The 14,637-nt window shown below is 41.3% G+C and overlaps 1 protein-coding gene across 1 annotated transcript in view; it reads right to left on the minus strand.

The window, feature by feature from the left end:
• The window catches only part of LOC142008296 (band 4.1-like protein 4B), an 89,421-nt gene that overhangs the window by 29,333 nt on the left and 45,451 nt on the right, over positions 1 to 14,637 (minus strand). The window contains exons 6-9 of the mRNA XM_074985476.1: positions 11,584 to 11,639; positions 10,658 to 10,807; positions 4,033 to 4,171; positions 3,489 to 3,566 (exon numbers count right to left, since the gene is read on the minus strand). Of these exons, the coding sequence (XP_074841577.1) occupies positions 3,489 to 3,566; positions 4,033 to 4,171; positions 10,658 to 10,807; positions 11,584 to 11,639 (423 nt within the window). The remainder of the gene's footprint in view (positions 1 to 3,488; positions 3,567 to 4,032; positions 4,172 to 10,657; positions 10,808 to 11,583; positions 11,640 to 14,637) is intronic.

Here is a 14,637-nt window from a genome sequence, read left to right on the forward strand (position 1 = left end):
AGCTCATAGGAATAAGGGGATGTTGAAGTTGGCGGGATCCTTTCAAGAAGGAGCCCCTTCTGGACAAGCCGCATGGCAGCAAAAAGTGGCAATTTCGAAGAGCCCCAGCCGGCGGCATGCTAATGAGGTGCTGAATATGCATTTCAGCGCCTCATTAGTAATCTTCGAAATGGCCATTTGCATGGTCATTTCGAAGATTTGGGCTAGTGTAGACACAGCCCATAAGTACCAAAACTAGGAGTGCTGCATGACCCTCTGCAGATTTGTATCAGAGTTTCCATCTTAAACAGGCTTCACAATTTGGTTCAATGGTTCTCAGCACCCCCACTACAAAAACTGTTCCAGCACCTCTGCTGCTGTCACCACCTGAGCCAGGCCCACCAATGGGCCTCGCCTTTCAAAAGGGGTCCAGAGCTCCAGTCACTGGTGCTGCAAAAAAAGGAGCAGCGGCAGTGGCTTGAGCTCTGGGCCCCTTTGAATTTCTGCGGCAGCATAGCTCCAGCTGCACGTGGCTGGGAGGGAGTGGGGGGACCAGCACTGCTGACGGCTGAATGCCCTAGGCCACACCCCTTCTGGGATGCAGAACCAGGCTCCCCTCCCACCTTGCCCCGGGGGCTTGCAGCAGTGCTGACTTCAGCTAAACAAACAGGATGGACCCAATGCACAAAGTCTGGAGTCGAGCTTCCCTGTAGCTTGGGGGTGTTGCTTTTGGTTTGGGCCCATATGTTTGTAACTAAGCTTCAATTCAACAGGTGTGCTATAGTTCACAGTAAATATTGTGGAGAGAGGTTTGCAACAGTAATTTCAAAACAGCTCTTTAGAACACAACCTGACCTTTGTAAATGTTAAATGAAACAAAAATGTTGATTGATAGCATGTTGTGCTTTGTCCATGCCTAAGAAAACCAAGGGACCTTGTGAAAGTCAATTTATGAACTACGGTCTTGGCAAGAAGATCAATGGGGTGAAAAAGGGATGGCAGAATAGATAAACTAAGGAATAAATCCAGTACCACGTCACCAGAGGACGGAAGGGCAAGTAACACCTTTTTTTTTAAATCTGATCTACATTAGCTTGGTTGCTCAGGTTGCTAATTTCCAAGATATATATGACAATTAAAAAAAATCAGAGGCCAAATATTGAAATGTTGTCTCATGTACTTCAGAAATACGCGTGTATGCTCAGAAAGAGATTGCAGTAATTTACCCACAATCACTTTACTTTCTTATGGGGGAAGGAGGTGCGCTTTATCATACTAATCTTGCAGGGTTTGGCTGCAGAGCTCCAAGCCCTGCATGTCACGGTCCATTCCCTCTGCTCCCTGCGACTACTGGTCTCTTTTCCTCTTCCTCGTGATCCACTCATCTCCTCAATAATCTGGGCTGGGCTGAAGGGCAACTAAGCTGCCAAGCCTCCCCTCCCCCTCTGCAACTGGGTGGCAACCTCTTTTAGTGTTTTTCACAGGGCCCTAATGCTTCTTGTCACTTCCATCAGCAAGGATGCTTGGTACAAAGCACTCCTTGGTTTATAAAGATATTGTGGGGTGCAGAAGGCGCTCGCTCTCTCCTTCTATGCTGCAGAAGCATTGAACAGCCTGCTCTGGCTGCAGCTGCTCTGGGATGTCTCCTACCTGCTCATATAGAACTTTGGGATAATATTGTCTTAGAAAACACCTCTATTTCTGTAGTTGCAGCTCGTGGACTTAGCACTGTAGCTAGAAAACATCCTGGGGTCTCTAGCAGTGGTGCCAGATTCTCTCCATTCTCAGCTGCAGGACCATTAGCAAAGGGCTGCACCAGACAAGCAGACTTAAGGGAAGAGCATTGCTGGCTCCCCTACCCTCCCATCGGTAAGTGTCCACCCCTGAGCCCCATTCTGGCAGTGGTAGCCTCCCAGAGCTCCCCACCCTTGCAAAACACCTGGTCCAGCTCCCTCCCACTATCATATCCTCATCACCATGACTCTGGACTTCGCATCCACTGCTAGAGGTAGCCTGTCAAGTGACAGTACCAAAATGACACATCTAGTGAGGAATTCACTGAGCACATGCTAAGAACAGTAGGCAATACTGTGTGCTCAATAATTCTGCTTCCAGTACACAGTTAACTGTATAGAGACTTGATGTAAACTGAGCTCAGGAAAAAGAAATGTGCACGCTCAGAACTTCTCCACAGTATGTTTCCTGAGGTAAAGTGCTGTTTTTGGGGGGTCTTTTTTTGAGAAAGCTGGACATTTGCTATGGATTTTTAAAGGCTAGATTGCAACAGAGCCTTATGCAGGTGCTCAGAGTGGGATACAAATGCACAAAAAGCCTTTCCCCCATTTTTTGCAGCTCTTGCTGTGGCCCAGCACAGCTGCAAATCAAGAGAAGACCAGAGTAGCTCCCTGAGATAAGCCAAAGGAGATAGATGGAACAGAGGTGTGGTCCGAACCCCACATCCATTCAGGACCTCCCAAGTTGCAGGGAAGGCAGCAGTACTATGGTGAAGTCCCCTCAGCAAGTCAGGCTTTGAGAAACATTTTCTTCATTTTGTGAAACATGAAGGAGAAAACTTACTCCCAAACTAAATGTAATATGAGGTGTGGCAGAATTTCTGGTTTGTAGCCTACCTCTCTTTGAAGGAAAAGGTATGTCCACACAATGGCTTTTGTGTGAGGATAAGCCAGGATCTAGCCATTCAATGAACAGTTCGATGAAACTCCACAGCTGAAATCTTTTTTAATTAAAAAAGTACCAGCCAAGAGATGCTGTAAAAATGGTTTGTTTTTTTTTCTAATATAACCTCTTGAGGACAATAAAAATGACTTGACAAAGTGACAGGCAGAAGAGCCAGATAGCGTTTGACCTATCCGCAATGCAATGACTAGTCTGCAAAATTCAGTTTAGGATTATAGAGTAATACTCCAGATTTTCCATTGGGAGTATGATTCTTTAACTTCAGCAGGGCCAGGTCTTCACCCTTGGTTTTTAAGCAAAAATATAAATGTGCTTCAGAGTGTCTCATTCTAAAGAAAGAAATTAATGATCAACTTTTATTATGCTGAAAGTTTTTGTTAACCCAAAGTACAGTATTCTGAACCAACTGAAAGTGTAGCCAGAGATACAAGATTGGTTGTTGGTTAGCCTCTGAACTCTGCCGTGGTGAAGGAGGAGGAAAAGGACCTGCAGATCTCTCCCAAATACACATGTTTATGGTACCAAAGAGGCTGGTTGAACTGGGGCTGCCCAGTAAAATGAAAGTAAGCATCTCTCTGATAGAAGGGTTTCATTCTAATGATATTGCCATGATAATTGACAATGTGAACATTAATGTACTGATTTTCCAGAAGCACTGAACTGACTAACGTATGCTTGGCACTTCTGAAAAATCAGACCATAATTTGTATGGATTGTTAGACAATGTGTAACAGAAGAACCTATTCATTCTGGTTTTCAAACAGTTCTGAAAGACATTTAAACATTTTTAGGTGCAAACTGAAGTTATTTACCATGGGTGTGGCTTCTGTGAAATCCATCAGAAGGTCACCAGGCTCCAAAGCAAATGTACTTCCAACATCTGTGGGGCTCTAGCGGCCAGGAAAATAAGCCACAAGTTGGATAAATGGTTAATATTTTTAGTTAGAGTGTAAATGTATATTTAATTAAAGAATAAATCAGCCAAATAGATTATAAATTACACATACAGTTTTAAATGTGTTTTGATAGGTGAATCTGGAGAGGTGGACAACAAAATCATGTTATCTTTGAAATCCAAGTAAATATTCATTGAGCACTCATCCAAAGCCCACTGAAACTGATGGAAAACTCCGACTGACCTTGGTGGGCTTTGGTTCAGGTATTAAATATTCTAATTTTTTACCTGCAGCTGGTATGTGTATATTGCTACAATAGTTTCATATTAAAAATAACTCTCAGCTGTAAAATTATAATTGATATTATTATCTGACAAGAACGTTTAACTATAGCGACTTTCTGTTTACTATCTCTACTAATCTCTAACACTATTTAGATGGCCCCATCTCTGTATCTTACCTTTGCACCAGGCGATATCTGGGTTTGTCCTTCTGACATTTGTGGTGTACATGTTTTCTGTGACACAGGAGATGCTGATGAAACTGATGTTGATGCTGCTGCAGCTGCTGCCAGTGCTGGAGGAAGGTCATCTTCATCACTGTGGTTGTTGCAAGCACATGAAATGCCATTCATTACAAGGCAGAAGAGACCTGTGTTTTAACTTGCTTGGGAAGTGCGGGAGACAGGGGAAAGGAGAGGAGGAGAAGTGTCTGCAAAGCACCTACACTGCATCTGAATGCAACTGTGTTCACCAGGCATCATTTAACATTTATGGCTAAGTTTTCAAGTAAGCGTTAATGATGAATGCACAAATTTAAATGGCACATCACTTGAAATCGAACTCAGTATCATTTAAAAATAACATTGTTAGTGGAAATGTATTTGATTAATTATATATATACAGGCAAATCTATTTCATGTTACTTTTTTATTTTATAGCTTTCATTTTTGCCATATGCGATGCTAAAGGCTTGCTGTTCTGGTAAGAAAATGTTCAAATAGATATACCAGATCAACATCAGCCTTCGTATAACAGTAACTGGGAAGTTACTGGACTGGATTTGGCTCACAGAGTGCATGTACAGATGGAACCTCTCTCATCCAGCACCCTTGGGACCTGACCAGTGCCAAATGAGAGAATTTGCTGGACCATGGGAAGTCAATATTGTCTAGAATATTGACAACACTTCCACTGCTTACTGGGCTCTTACAAGACAGTTGGGGTAAATTGCAGCTAAATAACAGCCTAGAATACCAAGAGCCAAGACTGGTGGCTAAAAACAAACTTTATGGGACCATGGGAAACATGGCAACACCCACGATAAGTGGTTGTCCAGCAAACTAAAATCATGCCAGAGTACGGAGGTTGCTGGATGAATGCATTCTGGATTAGAGAGGGTCAACCTGTATTTCCATTTTCAAAATATCTTTAAAGTACAGTTCTGCTCTGAAAATTAACTGTAACAATGACATGGTGAAAGCCCATGTTTACTGAGAACTAGTGACTCCAAGTCAAATTTGCTCCATTTGCACAGAAGCCATCTCATTTAAATACCATGTAGTCAAGTTAGGTTATTTCCTTCTCACACATGGTCACCAGTAAAAGAAGTTCTGCAGAGCCTATTGTTCCTTCAGTTAATATCACTGAACCTCACTGACCACAAGTCATTGACTTCAGTGTGGTGTGGATCAAGTTTTCAATCTTCAGTTGTCCATGCACAAATGTAACTGGGGCCATAATTTTGTCTCCAGGATCTTTACTACTGATGGTGATGTGTGAAAAAGAAAATAAATAAATACATAATCCCCACTTCAAGCTTAGCTATCACAGTCCAATGCAAGTTTCCTTCCTTTTATTTGTAAAGTGAGCAAATGTTAACCTGGCACTTACCAAATCACAATACACATGGAACCCTGCAATGCCAGTTTGCCAGGTGCTTCCCAAAAGAGGCTTGCATTTTGGTTTAATATTAATTCAGCACTGTGCAGCTGTCCATTGAATCAAAACTAACGCAATTTACATGACACATTGCCCAATCCAGTCACTGTGTGGGTTGGTTAACACCAATGCTTTTACAAAACAACTAGACTTTGCCAACTAGACTTGCCAATGTCTCTTCTGCAGCTTGTACTGTTCCTGGAAGTACAATACTTCATCCCTACAGCAGAAGAGCACATGACACACTGTTTTTGTGTTCAAACCCAACTATAAAAGCTACCGAGGTTATCAAAGAGGTATTTTATTAATGCAACAAGCGAGATTTGAGGTCCTGACCTAGTTAAACTCTTTTATAAATAAGCAGCTGACAGTTTTGCAGTCCTTACTCCTCATACTCAGCAGGGACACTCTGGCTCTCTCCCCAGGCTTCCTGGGAAACCTGTCTGTTCCTTCTAGCTTACGTGGAAATTCTTTTAGAATCTGCCAGTTGAGAAAGGCTTCTTAGATCACATTCAACCAACCTGGGAAATGAATTTGGAATCCTGCCTTGTATGCACTGTGCTACTGTGTTCTAGCTACAGGTTGGAGACCAAGGTATTTTATCACTATACTCTTTTCACAGAATTCTTCCTTTTACTCTTTTTACCTGCTACCTAGACACCAGAAACCAAATCCCATTCCCACTCAACTGAATGGCAAAGATCTCTTTGCCTTCAGTCAGAACGCAATTTGACGTGAAACTGATGTAATGTAAGGGCAAGGTTGTCAAATACAGATCCCTTAATTTTGCCCTCACTATTTGAACGTGATGCCCCTGGAAGCACATAAAAGAGAGGCACTTGCAACCAGTGTTCTATGTCTACACAGCAGCTTTATTTATACACAGCAGTTTTGGAATAAACTGTTCCAGAATAGTTTATATATAGCCCCTGTTCCCTGTCTATACTGCCTCTATTCCAAGAGATCTGTTTTGGAATAGGCAGTAGTCCTCACAGAATGAGTTCTACAGAATTCAAAATAAGCTATCCAGTATTCCAAAAATATTTCAAAGTAGTAGTTTTGCTATGTAGATGCCTGCAAAGTTATTTTTGAAATAGCAGCCATTATCCTGAATTAAAGGTGTGTCTACACAGCAAAGTTAAGGAGCCATCATAGTGGTGCAAGGCTGGAGAACTGAGCAGTCTGGAAACTGAAAAATTTTGGAGCTTTTGAAAATCTCACTCTTTTTGCGTGTGGCACACACACACGAGAGTGTAATTTCCAAAAGCGTCAAAATCAAAATGTAAAAATTCTACCCAGAGTCTCCATATATGCATTATTTTAACTGCAATTTGATTGTTTCCACTTGTGTCATTTTTCTGCTACTTTCTCTTGGGTTTTGCCACTCCTGTTCCTCTTATCTTCATATTCACCAGGTTTCCCATACATGCTTCTCTTCAATTGATACATTCGCACTCTCCCAAAGACAACTCCTACATACACTTTAACAAATTAATGGAGCTTCTGTGGGTTGGGTGTGGCTAACATTCCCACAACCATCTTTCTCAATGGTCTTTCATAAAGTCTTCATTCTGTAACACAACTTCCCCCCAGCCCTCATCCTTCTCTCGTCTCTCCATTTCCTGCCTCCTCATCCTTTTCTTCACTACTTTTCTCCCTCTGTCCTTCTCTACTGCTACCACCATTTCTTGACCTCTGTGATCCCTTTCATTCTCATTATTGTATGCCAGCTATATTTCTTTGCTTCACTCAGTTACTCTATTTCCCAGTAATTCCATCTCACTGACAGCTATTATTCCACTTACCAACTTACCCTATCTTTCTTCATTATACTGACTTTAGACTTACCCTTTCTCCACTCTTAAGCTATGTCTAGACTAGAGGGATTTGTTGGCAGAATTTTTGTTGAAAGATATCTTCTGTCGATAGACCGTGGCTAGACCACAGGGCTGATTGAAAGAGTGATCTGCTCTGTTGATAGAGAGTGGCTGGACTGCCTGTACACTCTATCAGCAAAACAGTGAACTGGAAGTACAGCAGACAGGGCTGCTGTGCATCCCAGAAGCCCTTTCTGTTCGCAGAAGGTCCCCTGGAACATCCAGACCAGCTGTTTGTTGACAGATCTCTGTCGACAGAGGTGTTCTTCCTCGTGGTGAAAGGGGTACTGATGTTGACAAAAGTACTGCATTCTGTCAACTTACTATCAACAGAATGCCTTGGGGAATCTGGACGCTCAGTGTGTTTTGTCGCCAAAATGGCCGTTTTGCTGACAAAACCCTCTAGTCTACACATAGCCTTATTGATGACACAAGAATGACGTCCATATCAAAACCACCCATGAAGAATCACCATCTCTTTTTAGTCTGTCATCCACTATTTGAGACTCACTCTTACTCTCTAATTTTTTAATGATAATTTTTTTTACTGGCACACTATACCTCCTTGGTGATAAAACTGATCTCACATGACTGCTTACACCTGGTAACATAGGCTACCACTTCATTCCTCCCACTGAGTTTCCACAAGTGGGCTTATCTTCCTTCTGAAAAAAATCCTTCCCATTTGTTGGGAAGGTAAATGACATTGCCTGACCATAATCCTGCCTGAATTCACATGAAGCTTTTCTTCATGATCAACTCTCTTCTTTTCCTAACAGCCTACATTCTGGAACTGTACAACCTAAAATGACAATTAGCTTCTTGTTTTAATATATTTAATTATTCTTCAGCAATTTTCTTCCTCGATTGACACAATTGATTATTTTCTCTTCCAATGTCCACATTCTGACAATATTCACTATTTCTATAGACTACTTGGAACACATTTCCTCCAGCTTCCCTTGTGTCTTAATGCCCCTGAAGCCTTCAAGCTCTCACCCACTAGAGAGCTCCATCGAATTCATTCAGAATTTCCCAGCAGTTCTCTGACCCTGCCAGCAATGACCATGCCTCACATCAAATTGGACTTTGTGTTGAACAAACATGATTAGTATTTCCATTTTTATAGCCCTTCCTAAGGAACTCAAGCTTGCTTTAAAACCAGTGGTGAATTAAGCCTCACAATACTTTCCTGAGATACGTATGAATAAGGAAAGACACAGAGAGTCAAGTTCACAAAAAAGTCTGTGCCTGAACCTGGCTTAAAATTTAAATCTCTTGACCACCAGAGCTGTGGTAAAACCACAAGACCAACTTTCATTTCCAACTTACCTGTCCCACTTGTTACCCTCTCAGATGCCTGGTCCCCTCACAGTTGTTTCTCAGTTCTTCATTTGCTGACTTTACAAATAAGTTCCTATTTGCTGATGTCTCCCACTAGTGTGACGCACATAGGACACTAAACATATGGGAGAATTTTCCCCCATTGTTGATAATAAATTAAATTAACCTGGAAAAAGCTATAAAAGCAGAGCCTAATTCAAGAGAAACACATTTGTATGAGGCACACTGGATATTTGTAACAAGCAGACAACCTTGTGAAAACCTTTCTGCAAAATGCTGCCAAGTTCCATGTTGTGGAGTAATCTCCTGTATTAGCAGGAAGTAATGTATTTTGCATTCCTTTCCTAGAGTGAGCTGTCAGTTCCCCTCTTCAGGCTCATGTGCCAATAAAGATTGCTGGTTAGCATGGACTGATATCCTGCTGGCTATACATGATTGTGTCACCCCATAGGTTAACCTTAGCAGCCTGGACAAATTCAAACGTGGGTTAGTATTATATATTGCGATGACCTAAATCTTACAATTTGATGAAAGTTCTTCAGTTCTTTACTAAAATATTCTGAGGTCTGGTAGATGCAGGTTTGCTACCAAGTTCCATAAGAAAAGTGATCATAATTCTATGGTGAATGTAATTCTCTTGGGCCATGTCTACACGTCTCTCCCTTTTGGAAGGGGCATGTTAATGGGGCCCTTCGGAACAGGTTAATGAGGCACTGACGTGCATATTCAGTGCCTCATTAGCATAACGGCAGCCAGTCACACTTAAAGTGATACTTTCAAAACACAGGCTGGCTGTATAGCTCTGAGCGCTTCGAAATAAGCACCATACTTCGAAATCCCCTTATTTCCAATTAGAAAGGGAGGGGCATGTGTCAACGTGGCCTGGAAAGACTAGCTCAGCCAGAGGAGCTAGGTATTATCATCCCACCTTGATGCATGTCCAGTTGTTTTCTTCCTAATGAATTCGGTGCTCTTCCATTGTTTTTTTAAATGCTGGTATCTCCCCTTTCCTTTCTGTTCAGTTTAGCCCTCCCATTCCCATAAATGGTGGTAGCATCTTCCTTTCCATACTGAGTGTGCTTCATGAGAACAGGTAATAATAAACTGGTGGTTGCAGGAAAGGATCCCAAAAAAATGTTACAAAAATGAATGATTGAAGTGTAATCTTAATTGCTCTTGGGTATCAAGGATCAAATCTGAGACTCCTAATCCTGACAGTATGAGCAGCTACTGCTTACGATAAATGATCAAGTTCTGTTTGCCAACACACCACACGTCAGAGTGTGTTATATAAGAGACATAATTGCCTGAGCTAGGTACAGACAACGATCTGCAGCGGAACAACTGAGGCAAAGGGAGAGTAAGTGGCTTGCATCAACTCACACTGCAAGTTAGCAGCAGAAACTGTTTCCTCCCAGCGACAAAGTTGGATTACTTCCTGAAGCATAAGCTTTCATAGCCCTACCAAAACACATTTTTGTTAGTATTTGCTATTGTAAACACAGGAGTGCACAGTCCCTGTTTTCAACATGGTGGACTGAGATCCCACCTGTCCGTATTGGCCGATAAAACCTAAATGAATGGAAATCTGCAGGTTTGGTAAAGCTTCAACAATTTTGCCTACTTAAAAATCAACCTCTAATTTCAGGGAGAAAAGAGTCTTCGTTCTGCGACTGTGTATTGTTGTAGTTCACTGTTAGACACAAGGGACTTGCGTGGCAGTGGGTATTAAGTGTGTGAAGACTGCATATCCATTTAAGTACTAAGTACTCAGAGATGAAAGGAACTATATCAATGTAAGATCATTATCATGTAATTGCACTCATGCCTTTCAGAAAGCATATCTTGAACAATAATTAGCAACACTTTGATTTTCAGCTGGGTAGTAGAGAAAAAGTTGCAGATAGCACTGTACAACACTCACAAGCTATACTGTCTTGTTAACTTCCTCACACGAGAAACTTTAATTTCCTGCTTTTCTGTAGCGCCTTTTGATGGTGTAGTTTCTGGTCGTACTGGTGCTGGACTTCTAAAAACAAAAAGAAAAATGTTTGTGGTGATGGCTTTTTTGATCCTATTTTAAGGCATATCAGGAAAGATATAATTTAATGACACACACAACCCATGAGTTAGCAAGCACATGTTGGCAAGTTTATCTTTTTCTGTCATTTGTCATCCAACATGCAGGTGTACACACACATACTTTTTTGCTCACAGTTGTACTGCCCTTCACACTGTGTAACTTTACAAAGCAGCAACCATTTAATTTATTAAATCCATGCAAAACACTGTAAAATACTTCAGTGCTAAGAATGTAAAATCCCAGAAATGTGGTATTTTACACAGACCAACAATTCGTTTTTGTAAAACTTTTTTGAAACAAGCTAATGTAACTAGAAATTTATTAATGAGTTAAACAGAGCAGTCATTTAAATAGCCTTCGCTTGAAAATAAATATTACCCTGCTGTATTTGCCACACCATTACAATAGCACTATTCTAGCAGATAAGATCTAGGAAACTAACTCGAAACAAAAGAAACTACGAACGCTAAATTTGAACTGATGATATCAATGACTTTTAACTTGATAGTGACATAAAGAAGCTGGGACTGTGGAACATGGTTGAAGATCGCAAAATAGGGTTCTGATCAGGAAAGATCTCTGCATCATGTTGTTCTAGTGTTGTGAAAGAGCAGCGTCTACACTGGTTTTCTTCTTTCGAAAGAAGCTCTTTTGAAACAAGAATATGCAAACGAGGTACCAAATATGCAAATATGTGTCTCATTTGCATTTTGATTTTCCCTCATTTGCATGCCTCTTTCGAAAGAGAAATGCAAGTTTAGACGCACCTTGAGACGCCAGTAGCATAGACGCCTACAATGACACCTTTTGGTTTCACTTTTGACTGCAAGTAACCTTTGCATTGTTTACTAATTAGCAAAAACAGCCATTCCTTAGCACACCTCAATGTCCTTTCAATTCAATAGCTGCTGCAGGGAGAATAAATGTGCAAAGACAGATTTGTGTAATGACATAATCTGAGGGTGAAACCTCAACTGATATAAATTGGCGTATCTCCACTGACTTCAACTAATCTCTGTTGGCTGACGATCTGGCTCAGAATAAACACCATCACTGTTTCTAAAGCAGTTTCCTATCAAAATAGTTTTCATTCATTACATAAATCCAGTGGAAGTGGGAACAAAAATAAATGGCCATATCTCAAATCTAGCATGAGATGCAAAGGATACCCACACTGTATAACTAGCAAACAATGAATTTTTTTAAATTGAAAATTTCAGATACATTGGGATCCACAAGGCATCATAGAGACGCAACAGAGAAGACCCTTACTTATTTATATCAATATCCATTGTTTTCCTGAATATTGCAATATAATATGTGAACAATGTAAAAGCAAATAAGCTCTAGCTCAAAATACACAAATCATTCCATTTATTTGACACATGCCGCTTATCTCTGTGTGATTTCACAGTAAACTAGTCATTTTCCTGTTCACATATTCTGCTCAAGTATTGGAGTTTTAGTACCAGCAGACCCCTGCTGAAGCATCTTGCCATCAAATCTGCGTTTAGGGCCTGATCGAACCAGTCTTTCCATTTACTTCAACGTGCTTTGCATTGGACCGTAGGCGGCAGGTATCCCCACCTGATTGTGCACATTGTAGGAGCTGTAAATTAGCTCAGCCGGAAATCACTGGAGGCTCAACTGAACTCTTACTTCAGATGAAAAGGATCAATAATAAGAAATATTTCATGTGTTTCACTTTCATGTGTACTTACACCTAAAGAGCCAAATATCTGTGAGATACCAGATTTAACTCCATTGCACAACAAATACAAGGAAAAGGTCCTCAACAGAGGACATATCAGAAATTAAATTGATGCCACCAACGTCAGGAGAAGGATTCTTAACCTCCTTTTTGCAAAAATGGCGAGTTAAGCCCCTATTTCCACAATAACTTCTGCAATGCAAAACCCCGCACTGCTCCATCAGGCTCCATGCCTATTTCCATTCAATACAGCCTCATTGTGCGCTCTTGTTCTTCTCAGTACGAAATGTTCGTCTGTGGGGTGAGAAGCTGGGAGAGCAGCTAGCTGGTTAGTCTCGCACAGGGGTTGGACCTATGGGTGCGGTGGATGCTGCACGATATACAGGGCTTACAGTTTGGTTCAATGGCTGCCACTGTCCAAATTGTTCCACCACCCCTATATCTTCACTGGGGAATCTTACTAGTTCAGAAGCGTTATATCACTGAAACAGCACAGAATGTTAAATACTAATCTGTGGTAAATTAACAGAAATAGAAGCGTTTTCCCCTTAAGTCTAAATTTAGTAATGGTTGCTGATTAAACAGCAGAAACCGGGCTTTAAGGCAGATGCATTCATTCACTGGAAGCCACTAGCTATTGAGCTGGATTTAAATTTTGTTTTAAATGGCAGGCTTTTAACCCTGTACAAAGCCCTAAAAACACACACTAGCATTAGTGAAAACAAAACAAAAAACAGAGAAAGAATTAAGTATAAAGAAGAGTAATTTCTATGGTTACCTTTTGAATTCTATAGCGATCATATATCATCTCACTTGAAAGGACGTAGCTTTTCAAGGAGATACCTTGTAATTATTTTGGCTATTTAAAATACTGCCTTTATGTGCAGAGACAGACACTTTCCCTGTTACCTGTAGTAAGTGACACAGATTTGAGCAAAACCTGATGCTCTGGAGGTTCAGGATGACCCATGCTGGAGCATAGCATAATGTATTATAAGAACTGTATATTCTTGCAATGCCATGAATTCACAGGAAACAATTTTTTGCAAGTATATCCGACTGCTTCAGCCTAAGAGTGAAAGTACTGAACCAAGATGGAGCATCTTAATGATTTGGCAGGCTGCATAATAATCTGTCATCTAGTGAGAATGACAATGCCAGTCATGAATGTCAGCCTACCATGACACATCAAAGGAACTTGCCTAAAATTAGAGATACAGCCTGCTTCTCACCAAAGTTCAGAGCTGTAGAGAACCAGCACCTCCCACCTCACAAGCCCACTGAAACTGGCTCATTAGCTGGGCACTGAGCAAAAACTAAATAACGTGAAGGTATATCTTCACCAAAGAGTTATCTGGAGTGCTTGGCACCTGAGTTAATTAAGCTGGGAATATCCCCATTGGAAAGCACTACCAGAGTTACCTCTCTCTCTCTCTTTCTCTCTCACACACACACTCACTCACTCACACTCACACTCACACTCACACACACACACACACACACACACACCCTGCTTCTGCACCACCACACCCAGTGTTTCAAGGGAATGTTCCATACACTTTGTGCCAAGCTTCTACGTTGCTCTCTCAGGTAGCTGTGGGAGAATTTTTCTGGCTTTTGAGGGACGGGAAGCTTATGGGAAGGCACTGAGGGACTAGCAGCTCTTGGGTTATTTAACCTGTGTCCTCACTGCCAAGTGGACAGGTTACTAGTCTGAGCGTTGAGTGAAGTACAAGAAAGAGTATTAAAAAGGACTGCACCTGGCTTGAGCAGGTTGATTGTTGCTTTCACATCCCCTTTGAGTGGAAACACGTAATTAATTTTTCAAGGGCATGGAGAAGAGAAGAGAAGAGAAGAGAAGAATTTATTTCTCAGGAATGTTCTCCTATAACGCAAAGGCCTCACAAGCCAAGCACACACAAGCACAAAACAAACAAACCAGCCCCCAAACCTTCACTCAGTTTGTAGCCCAAGGTTTTCTCGGTGTTGGTTTTCTCAGTTAAACAAAGGCTATATGAAGATCAGGATGAGTGTGGCTTTGTTTTTGTTGCTATTATGCCAGGAAAGCTCTTCTGATACCTCTGGGATCAAGCAGGTTATCAGGCAATTT

Source organism: Carettochelys insculpta, chromosome 2 (assembly GCF_033958435.1).
Source record: "Carettochelys insculpta isolate YL-2023 chromosome 2, ASM3395843v1, whole genome shotgun sequence".
NCBI lineage: Eukaryota > Metazoa > Chordata > Testudines > Carettochelyidae > Carettochelys > Carettochelys insculpta.